The following is a 13,444-nucleotide window of genomic DNA, read 5'->3' on the forward strand; positions in this document are numbered from 1 at the left end:
AAGCACCTCTTTCAGATCTGTTATATCCTTGAAACGACCCGACGCAAGTTGCTCCGAGGCAGCAAGGTCTTTCTCCAGAGTCGTGCAACGTCCCTTTAGGTCGTCGAATTGCTCTAGGATCTCCTTGTGGGTCTTCTCCAAGTCAGAACCTTTGGCAGCAGCATTGCGAGCCTCGATAAGCTCTTTCTCGAGCTTGTCAGCCGACTCCTGTAGCTCCTGCCTGTGGCTGTGTGCTTGTTTCAATTGATCACGCGCCTCGACATGTTCTTCTCCCTGATGTAACAAGTCGTCGCGTAATGTCTCGATCTCTTCCTGTAGGGCTTCTTGATCCTTCAATTGTTTCGAGAGACGCTCAACCGCTTCGTTCTTGGTCGCTAGATCGTTCTCCAAATTCATAATTACTTCCTCGAGTTCCAGAATCTCGCTGATTCCACCAGCCGAGTCATTTTTGGAAGCACCGTCTTCGACTTCGGCCAGGTTCTCTGATACTTTGACAGGCGCTCCAGGTTCGCCGCCTTCAGTAGTGGCATTCTGAACTTTGCCTTTCTTTTTCTTCTTGTTCTTTTTCTTGCTTGCACTAGTACCTGTCTCGGATGGTTGAGGAGTCGGGGCACCTGGCCTGGCGGCGGGCGTATTGTTGGAAGTGCTCTGCAGATTGAAAGTCTCTGCGAGGTATTTCACAACATCTTCGCGTGAGTCCAAGGAGTCCATTTTGGATTTTGTAGAGTCGTCAAGAAAGCCAAAGACCTTCGTCGACGGTCTTGTCGAATACTCATCACGAGTTTTCTGGATTTCCGCCTTCAACTCGGTAACTGTTGTCTCGGCGCTAGTCAATTGGGCCCTCAATGAGTCCATTATGCTTTGCATTGTGGCGAGCTTCTTTTCGCTGGCTTGATCGCCTTCCTTGTTTGCCGCTTCTTGTCGCTCTGCAGATTTGTACATGGCCAAGCTGTCCTCCAGGTCCTTCGCAATGGTATCCTTCTGCGAGAGCTTCTCGTTCAGGATATCCGTATCGTTGCTGCTGGCTTCAATTCGCTCCTTGAGCGTGGCATTTTCTGTTTCCAGGTCCTGTATCTTGGTTTCCAGGCCTTGGACCTGCTTCGAGGTTTCATCCTTTTCGCTCTGCAGCTTACCAATCTCCTCCTGCAGCTCATTCGTTTTGCCGGTCTCTGATGCAGCTTTTGACCCTAGCTCGTCAATTTGCTTTTGTAAGTCGGACTTGGTGCTTTCGAATTTGTCCTTTGCCTCTCGCAATGTATGTAGCTCCCGAGTGGCAGTCTCTAAACTTTCCACCATGCTTCCTGTGGACTCCCGTGCAACTTTGAGATCGTTTTGAAGGTTGCTGACTTGCTTTTTCAAATCTTCAGCCGCCGTCTCCCGCTCGTGTAACTCGGCTTCCAGCTTCGTGTGCTCGGAGTCAAAAGAAAAGATATCCTCTGACGTTTCCTTAGTCGACTGCGACACTGGTTTCGATCGTGGCGAGAACAAAGAAAAGCTCGAGATTCTAGAGGATGAGGTGTTGGGAGATTTTGCTGCATTTTCTGCGTCACCCGTCTCCTTCGCCGCGGTACTGTCGTCCACCGTCGCTGCTGCATAATAAGGGACTGGCACCGGCTTCTCAGCCTCAGATTCGTCTGGCTGATTGACGGGGACAGGCCGTGCTTCGAGTTCTGCGATCTGGTTGTGCAGCTTGCCTGTTTCTTCCTCTGCGACCTGGAATTTCTTCTTGTAGTCATCTCTGTCCGACGTGACCCGTTTCAATTCATCGAGCACCATGTCGCTCTTGAGGTTGATTTGGTTTAGGTATTCAACAAAGGCGCTTCGGTCATTGATGCTCGTCAAAGGGGTGTTCTCTCTTAGAGAGGCTTCGAAAGATTCGGTCGCTTGTATTCTTGCATGGGCAGTCTTGTACGCTCGCAACAACTCGGTATACTTCACTTCCATGCGGTCCAACTTGCGCAGCTTGACACGAACCTCGGTGGGAAGCTCTCCAGAGCGTGGGCTGGCAATCGTGCTGCCATTGGAATCCGGCGGCTTCTCGTCGCCATTGTCCGGCGTCAACTCTGCTGCTTCCCCCTGTGTCTGTTGTAAATCTTCTACTGTTGTGGTCTCCTTGTCTGTCTCTTGTGTCTCTGCCTTCTCGACCTCGGGCTTCGGAGTGCCTACTCTGCTGGGTGCGAGACTCTCATCGTCTCCTATGGCGAATTCGGGCTCGAATTGTGCAGGGTCTGGACCTTTATCCGCCGAATCGCCAGCAGGATCGCGCTGCCGTGAGCTGGCTCTTTGAGCATCATTCTGCGTCTGTGGACGTCGTCGTGGGGCAGTTCTTGTGGGTTGATTGCTGGAAATAGCCTGGCGCTGGCGGGCTTGCTCTTCAGCGATCCTACTGTCAATGGCGCCTTTGAGGCGCTGGCACTGGAGTCAGTGGACGAACATCATTTACACAGCAATCACCCACCTGAAACATATCCACGTCGGCGGTGTTGGCAGAGACTGCCCTTAGCGGAGGGAACAGGAGTGTACATCAACGCAAGCAGAAACGCGCCCGGGGACGATCACGGTCTCCGCAGTTTGGACACTTTGACCGGTGGAAAATTGGAGATCATCTTTCGAACCATTTTCACCACCTTGATATATTCACATCTGAGTGATCTTCAACATTGAGGTAAGAACTCAGAAGTCTTGAGACCACCGAGAACGCCAATAATGTCTCTTCCTCATACACCGGCTACCTATTCGTAGGCTCATCACTAGTGAGCTGCGGGCTGGTGGGCGCCGCGCATGCGCCGTCAATTCACCTTCAAGTGCTCACCACAGCATGCCCTCAACGTGTCTGCAAAGACCACGGATATCTCCTACACCATGCTACCCGAGTCATGACCGCCCAAAAAGCATGTATAATGGGCCAGCTCTGCAGTATATCTTCTGCACTGCTGCTGAGCCAGCATACCCGCCCTGACCACAGCTCTTTCAATATGCTGTAACTGATTCTACTTGCCATGAAGTTTCGGTATTGTGTCAGCCTGGCGAAGAGGAATATTCTTCAAGTCCACAATTAAGCCGGAGCGCTTCCTTGAACTGGTCGTTGAAAGACACCAGTGGGTGGAATGGGCTTGACTTAGATGGCCTGACATCTGCGCATTGCAAGCCTTGTGAGCTTATGTCTTGTTCTTCGTGATACCAAGGTAATGTACCACGCTCTGCCATATATTACCTCATTTTAGAACGACGTTTGCTCCTCTCGCCGCCAGATACTGGTCAGGGACGCCCTGCGGCAGGCTCCTTACCACTGCGAATATTTCCGTGTCGTAATATCTCAGCTTTGTCTTGGGATCAACGTATCTGGATGGTAGACCCGTGATATCGCAGTAATGTTTGTGATTTGCAGGATGTAGGCTTGGGGCACTCTCAATGTTAGTGTAGGTGACGGCCGGTCCCAATCCGCCGCTGAAGCCATTGGTAGCTTTCTGTAGATTTCGCTCCAATACCAGCGTGCTTAAGCTTTGAGTAGCCTGCGCCATGTTCAACGGTTTCGACGCTCCTGAAGAATATGCAGGCGTGGCGGCGCCATCGGTGGTCGCACCAGTCGCAGGAAGAGGTGTAGATGCGCCAGAGTTGTTCTGCGTTGCGAGCACAGAGGCTTCTTTTCGTTGAGTCTCGGATATGATCTGTTTGGTGTTCTTATTCCTTCGAGTGCCGGGTTTCCAACTGGCGTTTCGAAAGGGTTTTGAGGCGTAGTATATATCCATCTGATCCAGCAGTTGCTGGTGCACGTCGTCTTCGGGTTTGGGGGTTGAGGGAGGCATGGTGGTAGGCAATGGTGGCGCTCGTCAGAGGCGCTTGAATGTTTGGGATGTAGGAGGTACGAATTAACGTTGTCACGTTGTTCGGAATGAGGTTCATGGAAGAAAGACGAGGTGCGCGAAGCGGGTGTGGCATCCTGGATATCTTGCGGGGAACGCGCTCGAGGCTATTTCAGATGATCTTGACAATGAAACTTCTCCGCTGCTTAAAACGCATCGTCGCCCTCACATGACACATTCACACTGGCTTCTGCTGCACTTTGAATGCAATTTAGGTACCTACGTAGGGTTATGCATGATTTCCTCCCATTAAGAATTCAAGGCACAACAGGCTTGTCCCAAAGGCCCCACGGGCCGTCGACTTTCATACTGGAGCAGTTACGGTTCTCACATCATTGACTTTGTCTGCTGCTTGATGGCCTCAGCAACAGCATCCTCTAATGTATCCACCACATTCTCAGCTTCAATCAGGTCGTTGTCACGCTTCTCATACAGAGTTCCACCCTCTGCCCAAATCCTGCGCAAGGTGGCTCCCGTGGCCATGGGTGCTCCATTGCTCCATGCTTCCTGTTCGATCTTTTTCAACTGGCCCATGCTCGTATATGAAATCTTCCACTTGTTACCGGTTTGTTCTTCGAACTCCTGAAGGATCTCCATATCCGTTGCCGTGAATGAATTGACTTTCAATGCCTTGTTCCGGCTGACTTCTGGGTGAAGAGCAGCAAGCGTTACCAAATTTCCGACACTGTTACTGTCAGCTGGAAGAGCCCATCCCAGCGGAAAGTTGTTACGGACTCGCGCATGGTCGTGTAGCTCGTCTTGAGATTACCATCATCCAACAAAACAGCTTCCTTCTTTATCACATCAAAGCTTCCCAGTTGACCCATCATCGGACCGAGACAGAGATCAGCGTATGGACCGGTAACCACGTAGGTGTAATCTAGGTTGTCGCATGATTTCATTGCGGCACGAACAATGAGCTTCTTCTGGTGAGGTTTCTCGTTTGCCGATGCTGGCGAATACTCAATATCTGTGCCGTACTCGGAGGGAAAGAATCTGTGAACAGTGTCGCTATCGTTTGCGAGCCGGATGAGCTCGACCTGGTGCTCGATAACGTTCCTCCCAACGGCTGAAATGACAGTGTCGATATCTGCGCCGTGTCTTAGCACTCTTCCAGGGGGACTCCGATGCTCCTACCTCGATAGGCGTCAACGACGTCCTTGAAATTTGTGACATCTCCTACGATGATGTCGACTCCTTCTTTCTTCAAGTCCTCGATCTCCTGGACCTTATTTTGTACAGTGTCCGCGGATGTGAGGATCGCAATCCGGTCAAACTTAGACTTGCTCTGCACAAGTGCCAGCGTGATGTATTTACCGATCAATCCCGTTGCTCCAATGATGAGCAGCTTCTTGCAAGCAGCAGGGTGTTTAGCAGGCATTTTCGGGTCAAAGTGCGAGTCACAGCCAGACTCCTCGAGGTACTGGAATGTTTTCAAGGTGAAGCATAGGACATTGCGCAATGTTTAATAAGCACTGCGATATGGCCTGACTCCCCTCGCTCTTCATTGCTTCCCCGAATCCAGTCGGCCACCCAGTAGGCGATCCTGAAAAGGTGCAAGACATGAATAACGGCAGCGACTTGACAGCGCTTGCATTGTCGCACAAACCTGCTCCACAGGAAATGAGAGTTTGGTTTGCGCAACCGTTGCCATCATGCTCTGAGATGCAAAGGCCGTCAGATTCGTCCTACAGCCAAAGGCGAGTAAATGTAGACATGAGATACAGTAAGATCCCCCATTTAATTAAAGCAGCGGGAGACATCAGCGCGTCACGCTAAAGGCGGCGTGCCTTGACATTGACGGCGCGTTTCCCTTTCCTTAACGTTGTCAACAGAACATATCCAACCAGACGTTGAAGCTGAATGAGAGTATCCTGTACATATTCTCAATCAAGCCTGTGCAAAACAAGATCATGGTCAGCCGGTCCATTGTAAGGTCCAGCGCACTTATTGACGGATGATGACAGGAGAGCCCGCATGAACAACAACAGAGTCTGTTGCTTTCACGCATCATCACCAACATTGTGTGCACTAAGCGAGTCCATTGCCCAACCCGTTATTGACAAATTGGCAGGAAAAGCTCAATGAAGCTGTGGCAATGATGAACAAGAATCTACAGGTATTGAGGTGTGCATAATCCGCAGACCTAGAACATGCTAAACATGATTGTCAGGATGTTAACGTACAGAACATGAACGTGGAGCTTGTGGCTCAAATGTTCAAGAACTACCAGTCCAATGTACTCTTTCATCTGGAAGGTAAGATGTTGTCATCGTCGGTGCCTTCATGGATGGTGTTGACCACATTGCAGCGACAGAAAATCTGAAGGACCCAATCTGAGGGGACTTTATATACCATGTCCAAACCCAACAGTACTTGGGTACCACTGATCTACCTTGCTCAGTCAGCCAAAAGCCAACGCCTGCAACTCAATAAACGCCGTAGAACCACCATTGGCTCGGATCGAGGTAGTAGCATCGTTACTGGCTGACCTCGAGCCATGCAGCGTCCAGAGGAAGAGGCTGAAGTTCCGTGCGATCTGGCGATCACAGGACACTCGTGACAACAGAGCCGCACATTGGGCTTCCGACTGTCACGATCGGATCCGACCTATCAGGTCAGCCCTTTCGCTTCAAACCCTTTCTACGCGACGCGAGAAGAATACAAGCATCGCCCACGGCCGAAGTCAGACAGTGTCATATATCAAAGAACGAAGTAGATGTACATAGCGCATTGCGCACCGTGTTGCATTTAAGATGTGAGGTATTACTCATGCTTGCTCGTTCACTAGGTCAAGAACCACTGGTCGCACTGTGAAAAGTACGTTAAATAGGTAGTCTGGCGCTTCCTGGCAGTCCCTGTTGAGGATGCGAGGCTACGATCTCCGCACCTGCGTCGACTCCGCAAAATAATAAATTGAGGCCCACGACTGTCACTTCTAACGTCAATCTCAATCCCTTGCTTCAAGGAAGCCTTCGTTACTCTTCAGCAGGCGGAGCAAGTCCGGAAGCATTGCTAGATCACAACTCCAAGAGTTAACCCGAGTAGTGGACCATGCATGCGACATCATGACAATCACCACCGTCTCACGCATTACGGCGGAACGTCGACTTCCTACACCTCCTCCAGACGGTCAAGTACGCTCACAGCCACGCGTGTATCCTGCTCCAGACTTCCCTTTCAAAGGCTGGCAACCGCCGCAAACCGATGGGTATCGGCAAAGCGCTGCGAACCCGGCTGAGAACGCCATCATCATTGACAATGGTAAGGAGCCTGTGTGTCCCTGAACGAATATGGAACTGACCCTTTAATGCTGCAGGAGCCAGCACTGTCAAAGCCGGGTTTTCCTTCGAGAAGAAGCCTCGATTCCTAATCCCTCCGGTCGTTGCAAAATTCAAAGACCGCAAGTACAACAAATACTGCATGTTTGTAGGTCACGATGCCTACGCCGATGCCACGACTCGTGGACAGATCAGGACGGCTTTTGAGCAGTTTACCAGCATCCCAACCAACTGGGATATTATGGAAGGCATATATGATTACATTTTCCTCAAGCTTGGAGTGGACAATGAAGGGAGCGTAGGCCGACCACTGGTGGTCACTGAGCCGGTAGCAAACCTGGGCCATAGCAGGAAGATGATGAACGAGATGCTCTTCGAATGCTACAATGCTCCGAGTGTTACATACGGCGTCGACTCTCTCTTCTCCTATCGGTACAACAAGGGCACATCTGGCCTCATAGTGTCTTCTTCTCATACGTCGACCCATATCATTCCCGTCCTGGACCGAAAACCTCAGATGCAATCCTGCGCAAGACTGAATTGGGGAGGAGCGCAGGCACAAGATTACTTGCTAAGGCTCCTTCGTCTGAAATATCCAACTTTCCCAGGTAAAATGACGACCGAGCAGATGGAGCAATATATCAAGCAATACTGTTATCTCTCCAGCGACTTCCCAGCTGAGGTTTCCAACTACCTCGACTGGTCTGGGCTAGAGGAAGAGCGTGACATCATCATCCAATATCCGTTCACGGAGCAAGTGGTCATCGAGAAATCGGCTGAAGAGCTTGCAAGAATTGCGGAGCGGAAGAAAGAGTCTGGACGACGACTTCAAGAACAAGCTGCAAAGATGAGGCTGGAAAAATTGATCAGAAAGGAGCAGCAGCTCGAATATTATCAGCAGCTGCACCAATCCTATATTAATGCTCCTACGAAAAAAGAACAGCGACGAATTCTGGATGACGAGGAACTCAAAGACGAAGCAGCATTGGAGAGAATCATCAGGGACCTGGACAAGTCGATCAAGAAATCCAGAAACAAAGATCTAGGAACAGTCGAAGAGGAGGAGAGCCTTGAAGAACAGTTAAACAAGTTCCCTCTTCTGGATGTCCCTGACGATCAGCTAGATGAGGACGGCATCAAGGAAAAGAGACACCAAAGACTGATGAAATCCGGAGTTGAGGCACGAATTCGCGCAAAGGCGGAGAAAGAGCGTGAGCGAGCTAGAGCGGCGGAAGAAGAGAGACAAGACATCGACCTGCGTGAAAACAAATTCGACGACTGGCTTGCTGGCCGTCGTGACCAGCGGGACGCCCTCCTAGCCAAAGTCAAGGAACAAGCCAGAGCAAAAGCCGATTCTGGTAATCGAAAAGGCATTGCTTCCCAGATGCGAATGAAGACTCTAGCAAATCTTGCTTCAGATGGCCCGAAGAGGAAGCGTCGTGGCGGTGGTGAATACGATGATGACTTTGGCGCAAACGATGACGACTGGGGAGTCTACCGAACCGTGGCAACCGAGCCTGCAAGCGATGATGAAGAGCCAGAAGAAGACCCAATGGCTGCTTTGAAAGCCGTGGAAAGCGAACTCCTACAGTTCGACCCCGAATTCTCTGAGAAAGATACTATTGAAGCGCAGAACGATTGGACCAAAAGTGTCCTGCACGCCTTTCTGCGAGGTGCAAGGCCTGCAGACCCCGAAAGTCAGAGAGAGGCGAACCAGATCCATCTCAATGTTGAGAGGATTCGTGTTCCTGAGGTGGTCTTTCAGCCCGGGATTGCTGGAGTTGACCAGGCAGGCCTAGTTGAAATCATTGAAGGTATTGTCATGGGTCGATTTTCGGACGTTGCGCAACAAAGCGCGCTGCTCAAGGACGTCTTTCTGACTGGTGGTAATACCATGTTCACCTCTTTCGAGGAACGACTGAAGCGTGAGCTTATTGCCAGCGTGCCAACCGACTTCGCCGTCAATGTTCGCAAGGCGAGTGATCCTGTCCTTGACGCTTGGAGAGGGGCGGCGAGTTGGTGGAGTTCTGGCGCCAGAACGGAGAGAGAAGCAGCCACAATTACGCACGCAGAGTATCTTGAGAAAGGAAGTGATTACATCAAGGTAACCCCGTCCCATCAACCCGCTGGTGATTCCAAATAGATTGCTTACATTGTGACAGGAGCACGACCTTGGGAACTTCGTCGCGCCATCATTCAGCTTCGGATGAGGGCACTCAACCAGACACCACTCACAGAAATCTACTGACAGAGATCGAAGTCGCGCTGTTGGAACCAGAGTACCCGGCGCCAATTGTGGAACGCCTGGAGTTTGCCTCGGTGTCCTTGTTTCAGGGTCGAACCCCTGGCTTCCGACGTCTGAGATGATTGAGAGAGACGAACAGAGCGGGCTGTGACTGACTGCAGAAAGCGCATGTCAACAACCCCTTACACGAAGATGCTTCGTGTCAGAATCCATCACGGCTTCCGTGTGTTGGAATAGCGGTAACGGTATCCCAGGGGTCACAACGATGGACGAGGCACTTCATCATATCTTCACGTTTCATTTAGGTGCATCATGCGCAACAATCCTTGCACGACAAGTCAAGGCAGGAGAGCTTGCCGCGACGGTCGATTAGTAAATGATTACAGCATGGTCCAGGACTTGGTAGCTTGCGTTGCTGCCCACCCTAACGGCCGCAATCCTGGGGTCTAGGATGCAACGAGACGACCACAGAACCTAGCTGGGCTCGAATGGATATCCCTTTCTGTCTGTGTTGCATTCTTGACGGCACGAGTCCTGACCCTTCATTCGTAAACTTACAATGGTGGCTTGACAACAAGTTGCAATCAATGACGAGGGCTACACGACCTCGGTTGGCTGGTTGTATGTTGGCGCGCTTCGAGACCAGCCATATTCATATCTCCAGTACCGGATTAGGAACGCTTTCCTTTTCGAGAGTCTGACTAAAATCTTACTATTCTTTGGAACAGCCCATAAGCGGGCGCCTCGATCTCGGGCTCCGGGTATCAGAGAATGGTCGCCCAGATCAAGCTTTATGCGAAATTGGAGCGAATTAAGGCGTTCACATCTTCTCTCAGAAGGATCTTATGAACGGACAGAGTCCCTCCGAGGCCGGGATGTGTCAGCAATGAACTTCCAAGGCGCACCATCCCCAAGGCCGGCAGTGAGTGGAAATGGGGAAGAAACTTGCTCTGTAATCACGGCCTGTCCGGAAATCGCACGAAGCCTCGTCTAAACACTTGCTTTTTGGGTGGGTTGAACGGCCCCCGTCAAGCCTACGCTGACTCCAGAAACTCGATACTTGGGTCGGAAATTGCAAGGCGCGGGAAGCTTGATGCAGGTCGGATGCTTCTTTTCCATTGCTGGCCTTGCTTGCACTGGAGTACACATCGCGATTTTGCCAGGCCCACCTTCAGCTTACTCAATGCTTGCGTAACCCGGCCACATTGCGCCTGGTGCGCTACACTTCGTGCTCCGGACTGGAACTTTTGCTTTGGGCTTGCCGAGAACACGATAGTGATTGCGGCCGAGAGTTGCGGTCATGACTTATTCAACACCTGGAAGTCCGACATCAGGTGCCTAGGAAAGTAATGGTTCGCTGAATATATGGTGCGAATACGATTTGGAGCAAGCCACACGCGATGCGTCACGAAGGGACCTTCGAATGACCGTCTGGCCTGGTTCAAGTGGCAAGGCTCCGTAACGGGCCGTACGATCGCCAATCGTCTTGTCTTTACAACTCTGTCACAAAAACGTTGGCGACAGTCTTTACATCCACCACCTATCGTGTCCAATATTTCATGCTTCGGATGCATTCATTGCCACATGGTTGAAACACCGCAGCACAATGAATCAGAACTGCGGGGTCACTGCAGGGGAACCTCCACTTAGGCCTCAATTGCAAGTTTGCGTTCATATGGGTGCTGTTGGCTACTTCGCGACTGCATAGGTACCAAGAGAAGTACCAGATTACAAGCAATGCTCGATGCTTATCTGATCCACTGCCTCTCAGACAAAAGCCAAGCACGGGGTAGAAGCTCAAAATCGACCAGCACGAACATGGGATGACGCACTAATGCACGACGATGGATCGCTTACGGCCATGCTGTCGATCAATCTGGAGTCGACTTCTACCAGAGCGGTAAATGCTCCGACGCATGAAACGAACGACAAGTTTGCTGCGTCTCCAATGGGCGCTAGCATCATATCATGTCAGCAAGAAGTGATATGACAATGTGGACTAATTTTCATCCGAAGGATAGTCTTTCCAGGAGGAGCCGTTCAATATGGCTATTGCCCTCGTTCTGATTCGAATCTTATGATCTACGAGATCCTTATGGATGGTTACATCGGTCCAAGAGCGCCATGAGAAAGTGATTGCGTCCTCTCCCCAATAATGTCTTGTCCACCGCATCATCGGATATGTACTGGCGCAGCTTCTAATGGCCAATTCAATTACAACGTCGCTATCGACGAGTGACGCATTGAGGTCTGATCTGCGTAACCAGAAGTACCTCCGCATTTAGGTTAGTCGGATGACGAGTCTCTTCTTAGAAAGAGCATGCGAAAAGTCTCCTTCAAGGATATCGTTTTTTTGATTGCACACAAATCCATCATGCCTGGTCGCAGATTGACTCCTCATGGTTCATCTAGCCAGTCAGCACTACCCGGAAGTCATGGCTTCACACTGGGGACAGCTACTAAGGCAGTCCTCACTCGCACGACTAATGTCCCAAACCTCCTGAACAGCAGCGTCCTTTGCGGTGGCTAAATGCTCCTGTGATATCACGCAGTCAGCAATCATAGTTCCAGGTCGGGTCATTGGCTTAGGCTGAACTTCAAGGGGAAGTGCGCTGCAAATTTTCAAACGAGCCTTGATCGTTTGCATTCTGGGATGCGGTTTCTATGCGAATATTGACGTTTTCGGCAAAAGCCCCGACAAGGAAACGATTGAGACTGCACAAAAACGTACAGATGACGTCGCCAATCGCAGGCATTCTCGGTATGACAGCGACAATGGATGGTCAAATCAGCGGGCATCAGCCGGCCGGCAGTCGCAAGGAGTTCGATAATCATGTAATCACCTCTCAGCCTTGTGCCAGGCGGTCAGAGTGGAGCCCCATCAACGGTCAACGACTGGGACCGTGATGATTTGTCGGCCGAAATCTTCATAGTGACCATGAGACGAATTCAGTGTTCCTTTCACCCTAACACGGTAGCACTTGATCCTGCTCTCGCACCACGGTGCTTGCTTGGAAATGAACCGGTGACCACTGATCAGAGCAGCACTTGCGTAAATACGCAAACATGCAGGCCAGGGCCTGGTCTGGACAATGTTGGCTACTCGTGAAAGTGGATTCATCGGAGGGACATCGATGAGCTTCCACAAACAGGTAAAGACATCGCCACCAACTGCCCAGGTGTGTTGGTGCATCAATGTGGCCAATGTCTGACGCGTGGCTTGCTTGGAGACCGTATCAACGTGCGCATCTCGATTGTCGATGACTAGGTCCTGACCAAGGAAGATTATGGTATCAATGATATCTTGGGGATGGTATTAGTCATTGCGGAGTGCCGGGACCGAGACAGCCTCCGATGAGTGCTTCCTGAGTTAGGAAAGCGCACTATCCGGTGTCGTAAGGCTCGATGACGACAAGCACTGTAGGATGGTTCTTGCCATTACTGGCAATGGTTTCTTGTGTCAATGATGGGCCGTTTTGCCGTTGCGACAGTAATCGCGCTTGCGACCTCTCACGCAGAAGTCACGGGCTCGGCTCGCACCTTTGCTCAGCAAGTCGTTTGCGTTCATCGAATGGTGTCCTGGTGCCACTCTCAACATAACGTCGCCATGCTGGAGACACTGACGACAGCATGCGAGCGCCCACGGAAACGATGGTCATGCGGAGCATCTTGCCACTGTACACCCGAGAGCAAGGTTCGCGTGACATCTTCTTGTGATCACTACACCTCAAGATGCTTGGTTTTTTCCTGGTGAGCCATGCTACCCAACATCTCATCCGGCAGCATCCGACATTCCTCACTGGGCCTCTTCCGAGCCAACTCTCCCAGATCGACAAAGGTGACTCTGCTTGCACACAATTGAGTGCCAGTGGAAGGTCCGGATTCTGCTGTCACGCCACCCGTTGATTGTTGGACAAAGGAAGAAGCAATAGCCCGGACGCGGGCAGTCGTCACTTCGGCCAACTGTTTGTGCTTGCAAGAGCACCTTGAGATTGATGGGCACGAACTGAACTCGAAGCCGCGGTTCAGCCACCATAGTGGCGCAATCGTGCCTA

General features: G+C 51.1%; 4 protein-coding genes across 4 annotated transcripts; 2 read left to right on the forward strand and 2 right to left on the reverse strand.

Moving 5' to 3' along the window:
- Nucleotides 1-3,108: 3,108 nt before the first annotated feature.
- On the reverse strand, nt 3,109-3,953 carry EDD37DRAFT_393316 (uncharacterized protein). Its single transcript, XM_062812256.1, has one exon. It carries the CDS (start codon nt 3,804-3,806, stop codon nt 3,216-3,218), a length of 591 nt encoding a protein of 196 aa, XP_062669896.1. The 5' UTR covers nt 3,807-3,953; the 3' UTR covers nt 3,109-3,215.
- A 108-nt stretch (nt 3,954-4,061) lies between these two features.
- Nucleotides 4,062-5,556, reverse strand: EDD37DRAFT_393895 (isoflavone reductase). The gene is made up of 3 exons (XM_062812266.1): nt 5,001-5,556; nt 4,599-4,953; nt 4,062-4,548 (listed from the first exon to the last, which is right to left on the reverse strand). Exons 1-3 carry the CDS (start codon nt 5,242-5,244, stop codon nt 4,191-4,193), a joined length of 957 nt encoding a protein of 318 aa, XP_062669897.1. The 5' UTR covers nt 5,245-5,556; the 3' UTR covers nt 4,062-4,190.
- Nucleotides 5,557-5,776: 220 nt separating this feature from the next.
- On the forward strand, nt 5,777-6,203 carry EDD37DRAFT_649905 (DASH complex subunit Dad4; the record flags this gene model as incomplete). The annotated part of the gene is made up of 5 exons (XM_062818188.1): nt 5,777-5,794; nt 5,831-5,887; nt 5,938-5,982; nt 6,037-6,121; nt 6,175-6,203. 5 exons carry the CDS (start codon nt 5,777-5,779, stop codon nt 6,201-6,203), a joined length of 234 nt encoding a protein of 77 aa, XP_062669898.1.
- A 586-nt stretch (nt 6,204-6,789) lies between these two features.
- Nucleotides 6,790-9,616, forward strand: EDD37DRAFT_394106 (actin beta/gamma 1). Its single transcript, XM_062812268.1, has 3 exons — nt 6,790-7,127; nt 7,183-9,248; nt 9,307-9,616. The coding sequence occupies exons 1-3, from the start codon at nt 6,932-6,934 to the stop codon at nt 9,352-9,354; spliced, it is 2,310 nt and encodes a 769-aa protein (XP_062669899.1). The 5' UTR covers nt 6,790-6,931; the 3' UTR covers nt 9,355-9,616.
- The last annotated feature ends 3,828 nt before the right edge of the window (nt 9,617-13,444 follow it).

This window comes from Exophiala viscosa (genome assembly GCF_022695815.1).
Source record: "Exophiala viscosa unplaced genomic scaffold EDD37scaffold_5, whole genome shotgun sequence".
Classification (NCBI taxonomy): Eukaryota; Fungi; Ascomycota; class Eurotiomycetes; order Chaetothyriales; family Herpotrichiellaceae; genus Exophiala; species Exophiala viscosa.